The sequence below is a fragment of the Aquarana catesbeiana genome, linkage group LG08 (assembly GCF_042186555.1).
Source record: "Aquarana catesbeiana isolate 2022-GZ linkage group LG08, ASM4218655v1, whole genome shotgun sequence".
NCBI lineage: Eukaryota > Metazoa > Chordata > Amphibia > Anura > Ranidae > Aquarana > Aquarana catesbeiana.
This window is the reverse complement of record NC_133331.1, coordinates 25,848,128-25,867,509: the sequence shown is the minus strand read 5'-3', so window position 1 is coordinate 25,867,509 and position 19,382 is coordinate 25,848,128. Positions and strand designations below refer to the sequence as shown.

At 42.7% G+C, this 19,382-nt stretch overlaps 1 protein-coding gene across 1 annotated transcript in view; it reads right to left on the bottom strand.

The window, feature by feature from the left end:
• Positions 1 to 19,382, bottom strand: part of LOC141105647 (alpha-2-macroglobulin-like) — a 232,651-nt gene that overhangs the window by 44,069 nt on the left and 169,200 nt on the right. Inside the window, exons 23-24 of the mRNA XM_073595623.1 lie at positions 10,433 to 10,516; positions 9,540 to 9,716 (exon numbers count right to left, since the gene is read on the bottom strand). Of these exons, the coding sequence (XP_073451724.1) occupies positions 9,540 to 9,716; positions 10,433 to 10,516 (261 nt within the window). The remainder of the gene's footprint in view (positions 1 to 9,539; positions 9,717 to 10,432; positions 10,517 to 19,382) is intronic.

The window sequence follows — 19,382 nt, the reverse complement described above, 5'->3', positions numbered from 1 at the left end:
CAATACAGCCTCAACAGTGCCCATCAATGCAGCCTGATCAGTTCCCATCAATGCAGCCTGATCAGTGCCAAGCAATTCAGCCTCACCTGTGCCGATCAATGCAACCTGATCAGTGCCCAGCAGTGCAGCCTAATCAGTGCCCATCAATGCAGCCTGATCAGTGCCCATCAATGCCCATCAATGCAGCCTCACCAGTACCCATCAATGCAGCCTGATCAGTGCCCATTAATGCAGCCTGATCAGTGCCCATCAACGCAGCCTCACCAGTGTCCTTCAATACAGCCTCAACAGTGCCCATCAATGCAGCCTGATCAGTGCCTATCAATGCAGCCTGATCAGTGCCCATCAACGCAGCCTCACCAGTGTCCTTCAATACAGCCTCAACAGTGCCCATCAATGCAGCCTGATCAGTGCCCATCAATGCAGCCTGATCAGTGCCAAGCAATGCAGCCTCACCTGTGCCGATCAATGCAACCTGACCAGTGCCCAGCAGTGCAGCCTAATCAGTGCCCATCAATGCAGCCTGATCAGTGCATATCAATGCCCATCAATGCAGCCTCACCAGTACCCATCAATGCAGCCTGATCAGTGCCCATTAATGCAGCCTCATCAGTGACCATCAATTCAGCCTTTATCAGTGCCCATCAATGTAGCCTGATCAGTGTCCATCAATGTAGTATCATCAGTGTCCATCAATGTAGTCTCATCAGTGCCCATCAGTGCAGCCTCATCAGTGCCCATCAACGCAGCCTCACCAGTGCCCTTCAATACAGCCTCACCATTTCCCATCAATGCAGCCTCATCAGTGCCCATCAGTGCAGCCTCATCTTTGCCCATCAATGCAGCCTGATCAGTGCCCATCAATGCAGCCTCACCAGTGTCCTTCAATACAGCCTCACCAGTGTCCATCAATGCAGCCTGATCAGTGCCCATCAATGCAGCCTGATCAGTGCCCAGCAATGCAGCCTGATTAGTGCCTAGCAATACAGCCTCACCCGTGCTGATCAATGCAACCTGATCAGTGCCCATCAATGCAGCCTGATCAGTGCCCATCAATGCAGCCTGATCAGTGCCCATCAATGCAGCCTCACCAGTGCCCATCAATACAGCCTCATCATTGCCCATCAGTGCAGCCTCATCTTTGCCCATCAATGCAGCCTGATCAGTGCCCATCAATGCAGCCTGATCAGTGCCCATCAACGCAGCCTCACCAGTGTCCTTCAATACAGCCTCAACAGTGCCCATCAATGCCGCCTTATCAGTGCTCATCAATGCAGCCTGATCAGTGCCAAGCAATGCAGCCTCACCTGTGCCGATCAATGCAACCTGATCAGTGCCCAGCAGTGCAGCCTAATCAGTGCCCATTAATGCAACCTGATCAGTGCCCATCAATGCCCATCAATGCAGCCTCACCAGTACCCATCAATGCAGCCTGATCAGTGCCCATTAATGTAGCCTCATCAGTGACCATCAATTCAGCCTGATCAGTGCCCATCAGCACAGCCTCACCAGTGCATGGGGATCAGAGAGAGGAGAGGAAAAGAAGAGGTGACCGGATCATCACACAGAGTGGGGATCACCCACTGTGACAGCTTTGATTTGAATTGCCCGGCGCTCCCAGACAAAGTCCCGCCTTCTGGATTGGCTCCTAAGATAGATGTCACACATCCCGTAATTGGACCAGTGTTTTGTCTATCAAAGGAGCCGGTCCAGGAGGCAGGGACTTACGTCGCTGCAGCCACCAGCCAAATCAAATCAAAACGGTCACAGCGGGCGATCCCTGCTATGTGTGATGATCGGACTGGCTCTCCTCTTCTTCTCCTCTCACTTCCCCTAGCTGATCGCTGGGAGAATGGCTACCATTCAACCCTGCCTGCAGGAAGCTTTGTAAAGACTTAGGAGGGATGAAGTCTCTAATCCTGGGTCTAGGTTTTGTCAGCAATTTAGTACACTGAGTGTCCAGGTGTGTACTGAATCTTTGTGAAGAAGCAGACTGTAGTTCAGGGCTTCACCATGGGTGAGAAAAGAGCTCTCCATCCAGAAGTCAAGGTGTAGGCCAGTATAGAAGGTTGCTGCAAGATATACAGAAGTGAATGTGTGCACAAGAGTTGAAAAGAATGAGAATTTTGGAAAGAGAGACAGACAATGGCCTGAAGCCTCTAAGACGAGAGAAAGCCAGGAGGCTGGTATGAAGAATTTAATTTGCTGAGGAATGCTGAAAACCCCTTTGAGAGTAACCCTACGTGTAATGTTTGGAAATTTATTGTAAATAAAAGCATGCAAAAAAATCCTTAAACAAAGATTTGGTGAGTGGACTGCATATTTGGAAGTGCTACACTTTAACAAATTTCCCACATTTATTTTATAAAGTGTCATAATAATTTTAGAATTGCTGTAAAGAACGTGGGCTTGTCTTGCTGATAGCAAGCAGTCAAAAGTTAGTTTTCCGGGGGCGTGGCTTGCGAGCGAGCGGGATGGCAGCATAGATCCGGAGCTCCGCTGACCCCAGGATAAAAAGCGGCCCAAATCGATCCATCCAGCTCGGATTCCGATCCCTACAGCAGGCGATCTGTGTAAGGACACCACTGGGACAATGTCCAGAAAACGAAAGGAGCAGAGGAAGCCACAAAGACTGACAGACTTCTATGATATGAAGCAACATGACGGTAGGCAAGATGGCGCCGAGTCATCATCCACACCGCTAGGCTATACCTCTAATAATCCTCCTAAGAAAAACAGCTTACTCCCAAATAGACCCTCGACAGGGACCCCACATCCACACTCTCCTTCTACCCCCTCAGGCAGCCCAGCTAAGGCTAAATGCAGGATGGATGGAGAGGGATCCCTCGGAGCGGCCAGCCCAGACATGGAGTCAGGGGATGACACACGTGAACTCCCTGACTCCATTGAAACTTTCCCCACCATGCACAAACCCGTGTTGGACACTGTCCTGAAGGACATGCTTTTATCATTAAGAAGCTCACTGCAATCAGATCTGATGACCTGCATGCATAAGTTTAACACCAGTGTCCAGGCGGTAGAAACCCGGGTTGAACATATTGAGCAAAAAATGGGAGAGTATGCTGTTACTATTAATGATTTGGTGGATTCACATGATCAGAGAGAGGGAGATACTGAATGGCTAAAGGCTAAAATCGCAGACATCGAAGACAGAAACAGGAGGAACAATTTAAAAATCAGGGGGATCCCCGAAACAATATTGCAAACTGACTTGCGATCTTATGCTTCTTCACTGTTTAAATCCCTCTTGCCTGACCTTACTGATCTTGAGATTACAATCGATAGAATTCACCGCTTGCCAAAACCATCGTACTTATCAGAACACATCCCTAGAGATGTAATCTTACGCCTACACTTTTACCACGCGAAAGAACAGCTGATGCTAACCATGCGTAAAAAAGAACAAGTACCTGCACAATACCAACACTTACAGTTTTATGCAGACCTTTCCCAATATACACTTCAAAAGCGAAAGAACTTAAACACTATCACCAAAGCACTGAGAAATCATCATATCATGTATAGATGGGGATATCCTACCAAATTGTCCATCACGAGAGATGGACGCACACATGTGGTAAATTCCTTAGAAAAGGGACTTGCTCTTTTGGAGGAGTGGAAAATCATCCCTGAACAGGAATCTGGATCTATTCAGTCTCCCAGAGCAGTAGAACCTGCATGGAAAATGGTTACTCCAAGAAATGCAAAAACGCATACTTGAGCTAGGATGGCTATCTTACAACTTACAAATTCCTGGAGTTTCAATGCTCACAAGTTTGAACTCTTCCCCCTACAGCCTGAACAGCAAACGCTGTACACAAACTTTTCTAGTTATCGGTATCTGGGGTCAACCTCTGTAAATGTTGACACCAGATGAAACTGATCTTTGCACTATTTTCAGAAACTTTGTTCGTTTTTATGTTTTCTTTTTTTTTGTTTTTGTTCTTGAAAAACGCAGCAATTAGATCCCATGGGACCACAAATGAACCGGGCTCTGCTTCACTACTCAGGACAGCAGAAAAACAACGATCAACCTTCAATATGCATTCAACCACACAGAAATACGGCTGCACAACAGTGAGTATATCCTATGCTCCATCATACTTTATGGAAAAATCATCCTGCTATTCTGAAAAACACCCACTAGAGGGCACTACCTCCCTAAAGTTGAATAACATACACAACCATATCCTTAGCATTACAACACCTTATATATGGGCTTAAAAATCATATCTATTAATGCTAAAGGCCTTAATCATCCTGCCAAAAGGAAGTCAATGTGGAAAGAAGCCTTCTCCAACAAATCGGATATTATATGCGTGCAGGAGACACACTTCTCTGCAGATGCTGCTCCTTCCTGCACTCATAGAAATTTTCCTCATGTTTACACAGCCAAAGCCCATAACAAAACCAAAGGCGTTCTTACAGCAATAAGAGACACAGTGGCATTCACCTTACATGATACCATTGAAGACCCCAGAGGACGATACTTAATCTTAATATGTGACCTTAACTCAATCACATACACTATAGTCAACGTGTATACACCCAACCATCATCAAGTGCACTTCTTACATAAAATTCTTCGAATAACTAAAAAACATCAAAGAGGAAGAGTGATAGTTTGCGGAGATTTCAATGCTACTCCTGATCCAAGCCTGGACTCTTCCTCTGGCACAAGGCGATTAACCCCTTCTCTTTCAGCTATATTTCACTCACAAGATTTCTTTGACGCATGGAGATGCATGCATGCCGGCGAAAGGGACTATACATTTTTCTCCTCTCCACATGGGGTATACTCACGCATAGACCTTTTCCTGGTAGACCAAGGTACTCTGTCTCAAGTGACCTCTACAACAATCAACTCCATCACATGGTCAGACCATGCGTCCATCACCCTCTCTTTAAATGATGACTCAGTGTGTAGTGTACCCCATATGTGGCGTTTAAATACTTATCTAATGCAACAGCCAGACTTTAGAAATACCATTAGCAAGCATCTAAGCGAATTCTTTAGCATTAACACCTCCTCTGTACAAGACCATTTTGTTCTGTGGAATACACACAAAGCATACATACGAGGCATCTTTATTCAACTGGGGGCTAGAGCCAAGAGGCAGAGGCAGCAGCGCATGAGAGAGCTGACAGACAAAATTTCCCAACTAGAATCCTGCAATAAACAAAATCCATCCCATATAATTTCCCAACAACTTACAAAACTGCGTTATGACTTGAGGCTACTACTACTAGAAAACTTCGAAAAGGCCTCCAAAAAACTCAAAATGACATACTACGCCACAAACAACAAAGCTGGGAAAACACTATCACACAGGATAAAAGGTCACAGACATAAAACAAAGATACCTTACATACTGCACCCCCACACCAAACACAAATTGTATCACCCCCAAGACATAGCTGATACCTTCAGCCAATACTATAGCTCACTTTACAACCTGAAAGACGATACAAATACTGCACAACCTAGCACTGAAGCAATCACCTCCTTTCTACAACATCTAGACATACCTACACTCACACAAGAACACCTCCAGACCTTAAACCAACAATTCACTACAGAAGAAATAAACAAAACCGTAGATTCCCTACCCAGCAACAAATCTCCAGGCCCTGACGGATTCTCTGGGGAGTACTATAAGACCTTCAAACAATTACTGACCCCTCATATGGAACGCACTTTTAATGCTGCTATTGCCTCTGCCTCCTTCCCACCAGAAATGCTGTCTGCAACCATAGTGACATTGCCGAAGCCAGGGAAGGAACCAACTGTCCCCTCAAACTTTAGACCCATTTCATTGCTCAATTCTGATTTGAAAATCTACGCCAAAATTATTGCATCCCGCCTATTACATATACTCCCCCTATTAATACACCCCGACCAGACTGGCTTCACGAAGGGTCGCCAGACGTCTGACGCTACCCGGAGATTGATAAATATCATTCATCTAGCTAAGGTACACAAAAGGCCATCTCTGCTATTGGCGTTAGACGCCGAGAAGGCCTTTGATCGCATCCACTGGCAATACCTTACCCAGGTCTTATACAAATTTGGTTTTACAGGCAATATATTATCAGCGATTTTAGCCCTATACTCCAAACCCTCTGCACGAGTACTCACATCGGGAGCACTATCCAAACCATTTAACATTACGAACGGTACAAGACAGGGCTGCCCTTTATCTCCTTTAATTTTCAATTTGCTAATAGAACCCCTGGCCATATATATCCGCACTTGCCCTGAAATAAAAGGCTTCATCGTAGCTAAATCTACCCACAAAATCAGCCTATTTGCGGACGACATAATTATGATATTAACCAACGTGGAAACTTCCCTGGCTTCGGTACACACAGCACTAGATATGTTTAACAAAGTATCTTACTATAAAGTGAATGAGAGTAAATCCTACATACTGGGTATAGGAATTGAAGCTAGCCTACAAACTAAACTAAGCTCGCAATTCCCTTATACATGGGAAAAGAGAGGGATAAAATACCTAGGTATTACCCTAACAGCAACAACGGACAACCTAGTCAAAGTTAATTTCACTCACTTTCTAGAAACACTACTAGCTAAACTAAAGGAGCTAGCTAGAGTGGAACTGTCATGGGCAGGACGTTTAGCTGCGTTCAAGATGATAATTCTGCCACAGCTGCTATATCTATTTAGAACACTGCCAATTCCTATCTCCAACTCTTTTTTTGACAAAGCACAAGCCCAGATCAATAGGTTTCTATGGCAAGGAAAGAAAGCCAGATGCTCCTTTAGGAAACTAACTAACAATAGAGATGCTGGGGGCATAGGACATGTCATATTAAAAGACTATTATATAGCGACAATTCTCTCACAAACAAGATTTTGGTTGTCCCAGTCACAAACTCACAGATGGCTAGAACTAGAAGAGGCGCAAATACCTGGTTCTAAACTAGCAGACCTTTTGTTATCCAACAATATTCGAACACATACCCAGACAGACCTATCACCCACAATAGAAGCTACACTATCGGCTTGGAAGCTGTTTACATCATTAGACTTTCTGAACCAAGCAACCAAAAACATACCAATCACGTTAACCAGTCTCACCTTAGTCATACCAAACCTACACATAACACATTGGGTGTACAAAGGCATACTATTAATTGAAGATCTCATGCTAGGCACAACACCCAAAACATTTGAATTTTTAAAAAAACAATATAATTTGCAGGACAAAGATCACTATAGCTACCTTCAGATCTCTCATCTACTTCAAAAACTCACGAGCACATACATCAAAGTGCCATGGCGAGTATATCTATATCTCACAAATACAAACACTAACATAAAAGGTATATCCTTATTTTATAACCTACTAAACAATAAAAGTGTATTTGTAAAAACTAACAATATTATTGAGTGGGAACGTGATTTGGGTATAACCTTTACTGAAGATCAATGGCAAAAAGCCTTGCGCAATACATTTACCGCTACTAAATGTGTAAATTTATGGGAGACCACCTACAAGATAACACTGAACTGGTATTTAACCCCCTACCGAATATCAAAATTTGCTAAACATGTCTCACCCCTGTGCTGGAGACATTGTGGAAGCGTAGGCACATTGTCACACATATTGTGGTACTGCCCAACTATCCGCCCTCTGTGGCAAAAAGTTTTTGGTCTAATCTCAGCAATAACTGGTTCTACAATCACCCCAGTAGCAGCTGTGGCAGTTCACTCATTAGAGGTAGAGAGCTTTCCACATATAACCAGAACTATAGTCATCCACATATTACTCAGTACTAGACTGGCACTACTGAGACACTGGAAAGACACTAAACCCCCCACATTCCAGGAGATAGTTGAAATAACAAATACACATGCCTCTTATGAACTTATGTTTGCAGCAGCTCAGGGACAATTTCAGAAATCGCAAACTAAATGGTCCAAATGGCTCTCATGGTACTCCACTCAACATAAAGATCGAAACCCTTAATGTACTAAATATCTGTATCTTTTATATTTACAAAGTACATATTGCTGCTTTTCATGTTTTCAGGTTTTGTTTTCTTATGTTTATATGTTATATTTTCTACCCATGCTGTTCCTCTTACCTGCCGTTTTCTCCTGCTGTGAGATCATAACGGCTAAAATTCACCCGGCACGACAAATTTTTAGTGTGTCGGGACTCCCAGAGTATCTACTAACACTCACTAGGCAAAAACAGGATATGATTCACATTGTACATCAAATATGTGTTACTGAGTACAACAGAACTTTTACTAATGGTGTATACGTACATACAGTAAGATGAATATTGGTGATCCATTCTGAAATGTATAATGTGGAATTTACCAGTGATGCTACAGAATGTTAGTATGTTCCATAGAATGTACATATGTTAGTACAAATAATTTTGTAATGTCTTTATATCTCAATAAAAACTATTGAAACTAAAAGTTAGTTTTCCTTTCCATTGCATGCTAAAAAAATGCAATGGAACCTTATTGGTCAATAAAAGCTCAGAAAAATTTGGTTTTACAGATGGTTACAATTGTTTATTGACTTGCAAAGTGACTTTGAACTTACTAGCAAAGTTGACTGCTTCAAAAAGTAAATTCCTTAGCACAGCCCTCTCCCTCCTTGCAGATCATAACTTTCTTTCTTTAGGGAGGGTCTACTTATTGTCAGTGCTGGTCTAGACTGCATACTTTTTTAATGTAGCCATTGGAGGAGGACTTATAAGGGAATAATGTAAAGTGTCACTTATGCAGCAGGGCTGGGGGCTTTTGGATATCGACATAAGGGAGGCTTCAACATGCATAGAATATGCTAAATTAATGTATAATTTATGGGAAGATAGATAGATTTTTTTCCCCCATGTAGTGGGGCTGTGCCCATACCGCATGGGTTAATTGCTTGTTTTTGTCTAGGGGATTGGACAGCTGAGATATAATTACCTAATCCTCCCAGCACAAGAGCTGTCCCTGTGGCTCCTGCCCCCTCGTGGTCTTGTGCGGTGAGTCTGTTCTTTGACGTCATCACACCCAGAGACGTGACAACGTCTGGAACACTACACAATAGAAATGTAACTTTAGGAAAAAAAAGAAGCCTATCTTTCTTCAAACTAATATATTGTGTTTTTACTTTCTCCGTCAGCTCATCCCCCACAGTTATTACCTTTCGTATCATTTGACCCTTCTTCTTAGATTGTAAGCTCTAATGAGCAGGGCCCTCTGATTTCTCTTGTATTGAATGGTATTGTAACTGTAATGTCTGCCTTTATTTTGTATAGCGCTGCGCAAATTGTTGGCACTATATAACTTCTATATAATAATAATAATAATAATAATAATATTAAAGATGGTGCAATCACATCCAACAATGAAAATGTTATGATACGTGGAAAATCACCTTGTGTTTCTTTCAATACCGAACATTTAACATATTCCAGTATGGCAACATATAACTTATACCAATCCTCGCAGAAAAATAAAGAAGTCATTTCACAATGTCTCACCACTTTCAAGAAATTTGATGGCTTTGCTCTTTATCTCATTGGTCAGCTGATGAGTCTTTTCCAGATACTGCAGAATGAAGATATTTGGAGCAAAGAGAACCATGTTCTGCTCCCCACATCCATATGGCATGGCAAGGAGACGATCAAGGTTCTGCAATGCTGTGCCCATTATATCTCCTGTAAGGGTAAAACAAAAGCAAAAAGTATTAAATACTGCAAAAACATAAATATGAATATCATGTTCTTTTTAAATTTCGAAAGTAACTGTCACTTTATTAAAAATAAGGATCCTAATGCTGGTGTTTGGTGTATGTCTTTGGTGTAAGCCATCCTACAACTCGGCCCCCAGCTACATCACTAACCTAGTCTCAAAATATCAACCAAATCATTCCATTACTCTCAAGACCTCCAGCTGTCTAGCTCCCTTTTCACCTCATCCCATGCTTGCCTCCAGTACTTTTCCCGAGCCTCTCCCATCCTCTTGAACTCCCTAACCCAATCTGTTCGACTGTCTCCTACTCTGTCCACCTTCAGACGATCCCTGAAAACACATTTCTTCAGAGAGGCCTACAAGCCCCCACCTAACTGTACATTTGTTTTCTCCATTAACCCATCACCCACAGTTATTACCTTTTTTTATCTCTTGACCCTCACTCTTAGATTGTAAGCTCTGATGAGCAGGACCCTCTGATTCCTCTTGTATTGAATTGTATTGTAATTGCACTGTCTGCTCTTATGCTGTAAAGTGCTGTGTAAACTGTCGGCACTATATAAATCCTGTATACTAATAATAATAATAATAATGTCTCAAGTTAAGAGTCTTCAGCTTGAGGTATAACACTACAAAAATATTTTGTCTGTTGATGAATAAAGCCATGTAACAAAATTCTTACCCAACACAGTCACATAAGCTCTTTCAGAATCTTTCAGGATGTTCTTGGGAAACTGTAGAGAGACCTCTTCTGTCTTAATATTATCTAGAATAGCAACATGACACTTAATACAATTGTGCTATCTTAAAGAGACTGCCACTATATTAATGAGATTTAAAAAGAGCCACCCTGTAAAACTGGAAAGGTTATACTTACCTGTGGGTTTTTTTTCTGCTGGCCTACGTCATTCCAGAACACATTAGTGACATGATGACTGGTGGTAAGAACCAGAGCTCCTCAAGAGAGCAGAAATTTAACTCTGACCAACTTAAAAAAGTAAAACTAGCCATAACATTTCTGCTGCTTCCTGCTGAATCTTCCAAAATTTGAGCCATGAGTGGCTCTGTCTGCATCACCCAGCTTGACAAAATTAGATTTTGTCGGTGCATGCACTGTTTAGTTGGGCAGGCGGGGGAGAAGTTGGAACAAAACGTAGATCAACCACCTGTTTTTACAGCCACCCATGTGAACCAAGCCTCACAGAATGGCTCTCTTTAACATTGCAACAGGAGTGTTTTAATTTTCAAACCAAATACGTACATGCACAATGAATTCTTTGAGATACTCAAAACAGCAGCCCAAAATAAAGGAAGTATAAATATCCCTTAAGCTCATCAGAAGTGTCCCTTGGGTCATATATCAAGAGTTGAGATAATAAAAAAAAGATTGTATGACCTGGAGTAGAAAGTAGGAGATCTCTCCAAAATTAGGCAAATGTCCTCTTGGACAATTATCCCCAGAACAACTATCAACATTGGAAGATTTCTTCTCTATCGATTTGTGGCGGCAACTCATAATTTTAGATTTGCCCTTACTTTCACTCTGGTGAAAATAATCACCAAGACAAATAGAGGGAGTGAACCCCTGTAAGATTCTCGTTTTTACGATAATAATATCGATATTCGATAATTCATATTGATGAGAAAAGCTCCAAATCCGTTCAGTTCTTGTGTAAAAACTCAAAAAGGTATTTAATAATAAAAATAGCAAAATATTTCAAGAACAATATCAAAGTATAGAATGTCAGCGCATGCGCAGCTTTCCAAGATGGCAGACGTGTGACTCGTGAGCTCTGGTCCCGTCCCGAGATCCGCATCCCCTGGCAAGCTACACTAGCCACCGATCGACTCAGGGGTAAGCTTCAACACCTCCTTAAGCCCCCCAGCACTACATGGGCAAAATTGGGGATCAACGGTGGTTTTATCATGCCCCACAGCTCTCACGGCCCTCCTCCACTATGGATCGCTTCCTCACTAGGCCGCAATCCCTGGTCTCAATTTCACAAGGGGATCCGGAGGACTATGTCAGCATGCTGATGGCGGAGGCCCCTTCTCAGCAGACCCCCCCTCCTTACACATCCCCCACTCCTCAGCTAACACTGACTCCTGAGTTGATGGATCTCAAGCTCCAGGCCTTGGCCCAACAAGTAACCAGGGACATAGCCCAGGAGATGGGAAAGATCTCCAGAGAGATTAGGGGGGAAATAGATGCCCTTGGAGAACGCACAGCAACACTGGAGACAATATTTGATGAGACTCTGCAGTATATACAGGCCCTTGAAGAGGAGAATGCTCTTCTCAAAAACTCTGTATCTCAGTTACAGATACAGCTAGAGTACCTTGAGAACAGAGAAAGGTGCCAAAACCTTAGGATCCGCGGGGTCCCTGAAAAGATTGCTGACAACAATGTACAAACCTACTTTCTCTGCCTTTTCAATACCCTGGCACCTGATATAGTGGACATTGATTGGCGTATGGACCATGCTCATAGGTCCTTGGCCCCTAAACCCCCTGCGGGTGCCAGGCCTCGTGATATAGTGGTGCGTTTCCACTTTTATGAGAGAAAAGGGGCCCTGACAAGAGCTACTCGTAACAGATCCATCATTGAATACAAGGGAGACAAACTCCAACTGTTCAGTGACTTATCCCCATCACTTTGGCCAAACGTCACTCTCTATGGCCCATCACCACCCATCTCCAACAGCATAAAGTCCCTTATTACTGGGGCTTTCCTTTCTGCCTAAATGTCACCATGGAAGGGGTCCAACACACCCTACGTAACCTTATTGAAGGAGATGCCTTTTTTAAGCACCTTGGATTGCCCCTGCTCCCCACAGAGACCGACCAGACCTCTCCTGCCACCCCACGGCACCTCGCGGCTCCAGCCAGGATTTGGACCCCAGTGAGAGGTAGAGGTTCAAGGGCCTATTTTACTCATCAACGCTCTCAACGTTCCAGACCACCCACTTGATCCATTGCAGAGTCTCCACTGGATTTTCTTTTTTCCCTCTCCCGTGGGAACACGATCCCTCAGTCGATCCCATATGGGAGACAGTTCTGCCTCATCGGTGGACTTTCTACAAGGTTCCTATACATTGCCTTTTCCGTTGCCTGTGTTAACATTGTTTGTATCCTGTACTGTTGCCTAATGGGAGCCCTTCCCCTCCACAACTACTTGTAGCGCGGAAGCTTTGAGGGGGTCCCGAAGTGTTAGCAGCATTATCAGATCATCGGGGCAGGATGTCACGCTCCTTCCCCCATGTTGGAGACTGCCTTGCTCCCCTACAGGTCCTCAGGCTGCGGCCGAGGCCCCCTGACAAGCTTTTGCCTCTCAGGGTTATTCCTGATGTTTTTTCTTTTTTGACCGAAAGGGCCTGTTTGTTGTTATGCTACACGCTCCAAATTGGTTCCTTTTTTGTTTTTTGTATGAACCGATTCACAACATTTTTCTCCAGAGGTTTTTTTTCTTACTAATTTTTTATTATTATTTTTATTTTATTTTTAATTATCATAATTATCTGTGTCCTTATGCTTATTTTTATTTTTTTTCTTGTCAGTATTAACATCATCAGCCTTATTGTTGGTTATCCTCTCTACAATAAGTTTCATGGCAGATTGTGGTGTGCTAACAGCTTATTCTGGTATCTTTACACTGTTGGGCTTACGCCCATTGTTTTGAATGTTTTGTGGCCTAAATACTTTGACCTAACATGGCTTTAAAACTAATGTCAAACAATGTGAAAGGCCTGAATTCTATTAAGAAAAGGTGGCTGGCATTGTGGGAGTTCAGGATCTCTGGTGCAGATGTGATCCTGGTTCAGGAGATGCACTTCCGAGCCGGAGGATCCCTGAAATTTGCCTCTAAAAACTTCCCGCTGTCCTTTTTGGCATCTGACCCATCTGGAAAGGCGGGAGTAGCTGTTCTGGTAAGATGCTTTTGCCCTCTCCAGATCAAGTCAACCCGTTTAGACCCCAGGGTCGTTATATAGTTTTACAGGGCACCTATCTGTCTAACCCTATAACGATTATGAATATATACGCCCCTAATACTGGTCAGGTTAAATTTCTTACTGATGCTTTTGATCACTTACAAAAATTTTCCCAACCCTTTACTATAATAGGTGGCAACTTTAATGCTGTCCTTTCTCCCACCCGAGATAGGAAATCTATGTTCCTCGCCCCGTCATCCTCCGCTACACACTCCTTGGCCACCTCCTTTAGACAACTGATCCGGACCCATCACATGTTTGATACCTGGTGGATCAAACATCCCACTGGTAGACAATACTCGTTCTACTCCCCCCTCATAAGATGTTCTCTAGACTAGACTACTTCCTTGTTTCTGCCCCTCTGCTTTCGCACACAGTGTCAGCCGAATTGGGACCCATTACCTGGTCGGATCACGCTCCCTTATCTCTAGATCTTAGCCTTTCCACTGCGTTTCCCAGGAAATGCCATTGGAGACTCAATGAATTCCTACTAACACATCCTGAATCAAAGGACACATCATCCAAAGCTTTAGCTGAATATTTTCAATTAAACACAGGTTCTGTGGCCAGCCCGTCCACCCTTTGGGAGGCCCATAAGGCATTCTTCCGAGGACAGTGTATTGCTGTTGGCTCACAAAGGAAGAAAGACAAAGCCCACTTGAAATCATCTTTGCTGTCCCAACTTTCAGCTGCTGAAAAATCTTTGCTCTACACTCCCACGGTGGGCTGGCTGCGTGCGGTAACCTTTTTACGCCTCCGAATAAAATCCTTAGACGTATCAACAGTAGACAAGTCGCTCCTTTGGGCTAAACAAAAGTTCTATGAGTTTTCAAATAAACCACACGGGATGTTGGTTTCCAGACTTAGCCCAAGACTCTTTCTTCCCTTTCCAGATCACATCAAGCACCCTGACGGGACTCCCTCTTACTGCCCACAGACTATGACTCAGGTGTTTTTAGTAGGTTCTACAACAAACTTTATAACTGTCTCACTCCCAACAACCATCCCCCATATTCCTACTATAAATCTTTCCTTCCTATTTTGTCAACACACCTGATATCCCTATATAATTTGCTACTCCAGGGAAAACTGATAAGGACCCTGCACTCCCGGACAATTATAGGCCAATAGCACTCCTGAATTCAGATTATAAGCTATTCACGAAAATATTGGCCAACTGCCTTTTGCAATTTTTGACAAAACTAATTGACAGAGACCAGGTGGGTTTTGTTCCCACCAGACATGCAGGAGATAACACTCGCCGAACCATTGATCTTATTGATATGCTGAACAGAGTCCACCGTCCCGCCCTGATATTAAGCCTTAATGTCCAAAAGGCATTTGATAGATTGAGCTGGCCCTATATGTTTGAAACTCTCACTAGATTTGGCGTCCGAGGTCCCTTTCTCCAAGCCCTGAAATCCCTTTATTCCAAGTCCACATCACAGGTCCAACTGGCTTCTTTCACATCTCGTTCGTTCCCCATGTTCAACGGAACTAGACAAGGTTGTCCCCATCCCCCCTTATCTTCATCTTATGTCTGGAGCCTTTGGCGGAGGCTATCAGATCCCACCCTGACATAAGAGGGGTTCTCATGCATCAAAGGGAGTACAAATTATCCCTATTTGCTGATGATGTACTCCTTACCCTAACTAATCCTCATATCTCCCTACCATCCCTTCAGGCCTTACTGTCCCAATTTGGCTCCCTTTCTGGATACAAGGTTAATACATCAAAAACTGAAGCCCTGCCTCTTCACATATCTCCAGGTGACCTCCCATACCGTTGGTGTACAACATCTCTCAAATATCTAGGGGTTCAACTTACGCCTACATACTCGTCCCTTTATTCGACCAGCTACCTCCCCCTGTTTAGGAATATAAACGCCATGCTGACTCGTTGGAATCTCCTCCCGATATCCTGGATAGGTAGAATTAATGTGCTAAAGATGTCCATTATGCGAAAATTGCTATATTTCCTCGAAACACTCCCGGTTTCCATCCCGATGGCACAGTTAAAATTGCTTAAAAAATGATTTCTTAGCTTTATATGGAGAGGAGGAGCCCATAGAGTGGCCAGCTCGGTAGTCTTCTCCCCTAGAAGTCAGGGGGGGATGTGGGCCCCGGACGTTTATAAATACTACTTAGCCTCCCACCTCCGTGCAGTAGTGGCCTGGTCCAGTCTGAGACCCCAAAGCCGATGGGCGGAGATTGAGATGCGATCTCTTTTTCCATCCCATCCATGCTCCTTAGTCTGGTCCCCTGAGTTAATTATGGACCTCAGGCTACAGAGTCTCTGCCTGGGCCCCATGCTATTCTCACTCAAGATATGGCGTTCTTGCCTCCCCAAGTTCTCTCTCTCTTCGATATGTCCCCCCCTCTCTAATGTACTTTTTAATCCTTTAATCCTTGATAGTATCTCACATCCCCTTATGTTCCCCTGGGCTAGGGAAGGTATGTTTCAACTCCTACACTTTGTCAACCCAGTCTCCCACAAACTCCGATCCTTCAAAGACCTACAATCTAATAGCCAAATCCCAAACCATTTGCTATACTCATACCTCCAAATCACTCACTATCTTTCGAAACTTACCCCCACACTTACCAACGTTCTTTGAACTTTTATGCTCTCAGGGTCCATACTAAACACGACTCATTTCTAATATTTACCAAATCCTCCAGGAAAATGCCCCTCTCTCAAGAGCTCCCCACTCCTACATGAACAAATGGGTGCAACTTACCGAACAACAAATTTCTGACACACAGTGGGCTAAAATCTGGTCCTCAACCTCTAAGATTTCTCGGTGTGTAGCACAGAAGGAGACAGCATATAAAGTCTTATATTTTTGGTATAGGACCCCGGAGGTTATACACCTTTATGATCCCTCTCCCTCTCCTCTATGTTGGAGATGTGGGAAGGTTAAGGGGAATCAATACCACATCTTTTGGCAATGTGAATTGATTGTTCCTTTTTGGTCCAAGGTGCTAACAGTTCTCCAGCAAATATTTGATGCCTATTTCCCTATGGACCCAGAACACTTCCTTTTAGGTCTCCCATTCCCGGACCTGGGGAAGGCCTCGAACAAGCTCGCCTCCTATATCTTGCTAACGGCAAAAAGAGCTATACCTGCCTGCTGGTTGTCTACAAATCCCCCATTCCAAGATCAGCTTTTGCAAAGTATTAGGGACATACGTAAAATGGAGCACTTGACGGCTATGGTGGAAGCAACGTCAGATAGGTTTGACAGGATTTGGGCTCCCTGGGATAGTTCGTCCTTTGGCTCACCTCTTTAGTTATTTGAGATCCCCTGGTGGACCAGGTATCAAGCGGTTCCGGACTACCCATACGGACCTACTTTCATATAATACCTGGCATATACCCCATTTCCTTGCTCTAAATATTTACTTTGTATAACCATGTGATTTTCCTGACAATGCCTTATTTTATGTTTGTTTGGTTTTTTTTTATTTCCTTCTGATTATTATTTGTTATAATTTTTGATCCCTTTGTTTACGTTTTTTTCACCTCTGCATGTAAAATCTTCATGGTATAGTGCATTCACACTGTTGGGTTTATGCTTGTTTTCTTTGAAATTTTTTTTCAATAAAAATACAATTTATAAAAAAAGTATAGAATGTCATTAATAATGTATTATATTCTTAAGATGAAGATTGAATCAGATGTGTGCGTGTGTGTGTGCATGTAGATGTGGCAGCAATGTCTTGTGATGTGTCTGTGTAGCTGTCCTCCTGATGTGCATATCTCCAGCCAAATCTCTCTGTTACTAGCTTTTTACTCCTAAATTCAGCCCCCACCTTCTCCTAAAAAGGCTGGCTTGTCTTAAAAGCTTCTAATTGACTTGTAGTCCTTCAGAAAATTGTGGGCTTTTCTGAAACTTATCTTTCCTCCCACCTCTCTCACAAGGGTGGGAGTTATCCAGTCACTAAACTTTGACATTCCTGAAGAGTGGGCCAAGAGGAGAGCTATATGTAAAACCATTTAACTTATACAATATAAGTTTCCTTTAACTTCTAAATCTAATATTACATAAATCAGTATGTACCATATATACTTGAGTATAAGCTGACCCAAATATAAGCCGAGGCACCTAATTTTACCACAAAAAACTGGGAAAACTTATTGACTCGAGTATAAGCCTAGTGTGAGAAATGCGCAGCTACTGTAAGTGGAAAAGAGGGTCAACAATGCCCATTTGCAGCCTCACTGTGCCCATTTTCATGCCTCACTGTGCCCATTTGCAGCCATAGGTCCCCTGAACTTCAAACTCAGTATTTAAGGGTTCCTAGATGCCCTCTAGCTGCAGCCAAAATTTGGGGTCTCTGGACCCAAAGGGTCCTGAAATGACATTGCTGCAGATGGACACAGTTTTCCAAACTGATTTTGGGGCCCCGTATCTTGGGGCCAGTTGGTGCTAGGAACCCCAAATTTGGTGTGCAAACCCAGTGGAACTACCACTACAACATATCCAAAGCTGGGGTCCCTAGCACCAAGTGGCCCTGAGATACAAGGCCCCAAAGTCAGTTTGGAAAATGTCAAGCACTTTTCTGCAGCAGAGAATTACATTTCGGGACCCTTTGGGTCCAGAAACTCAAAGGGGCCCCAAATTTTTTTGGGGCCCCAAAGTCGGTTCGGAAAATGTCATTCTCTGCTGCAGAAAAGTGCTTGACTCGAGTATAAGCCGAGGGGGGCATTTTCAGCACAAAAAAAGTGCTGAAAATCTCAGCTTATACTCGAGTATATACGGTATATTATATTCATTTAAAACACAATGTTCTTATTATTATCCTAATCAAGAAATATTGTAGTATAAAGAAATGACGATCTTAACTAAAACTTTGAAATTTTTCATCTTAAGTAATATAAAACCTTCCTTCTCATCTGTGATGGGGGAAGGTGAGAGCTCAGCTCACTCTTAATTACTAACACATGTTAACTCTACATAGAACTGCTTATGAGCTTATAACAATGTATATACTTTCAGAAGTATAAAAATCTTATATAATTTCACTTTTTCCATACATAGAAGAGATATAAATATATATTCAATTAACTCAATTATTCTGTAAGATCTCATCCATTCATTCATTTGTTAATATTAGAGTCTAACAACCCCCCAGCAGGGACACTTACCACAAAAAAACTGACTCCCTAAACACTCCATTCAAGGTTAAAAGAAAAAAAAAAAAAGAAAACCGTTTCGCTTTGTATATACATTACTAATGCCTCACAAGAATACTTTGATTTGCTTATACCTAAATGGTGGAAAAGGTGAATACTTATCATTAACTTTTTTACAGACTTTACAGCTAGCCTAAATTCACTTGCAGTAGTTACAAAATGCATACATGTCTGGATGCTTGGTAACCCAAGGTAAGAGTGAGCTCCCAAAAATGCAGGAACAGAATTCATAGATAGTTTTCATTATAAATAGCTGTTAAAAGTCAACTTATTTGTTAGTAGTGCAGAATGAAAAAAAAATAGTTTTTGTTTTGTTTTGATTAGTTATTTGCATAAATTAGTTTAGTTAAATTTATTTCATTTGATTAATTTGTTTTCAGAATTTGTTTTGTTTATTCGTTTTCGAATAGATTCAAATTTTTCAAATTAGAATTCAGATCAATT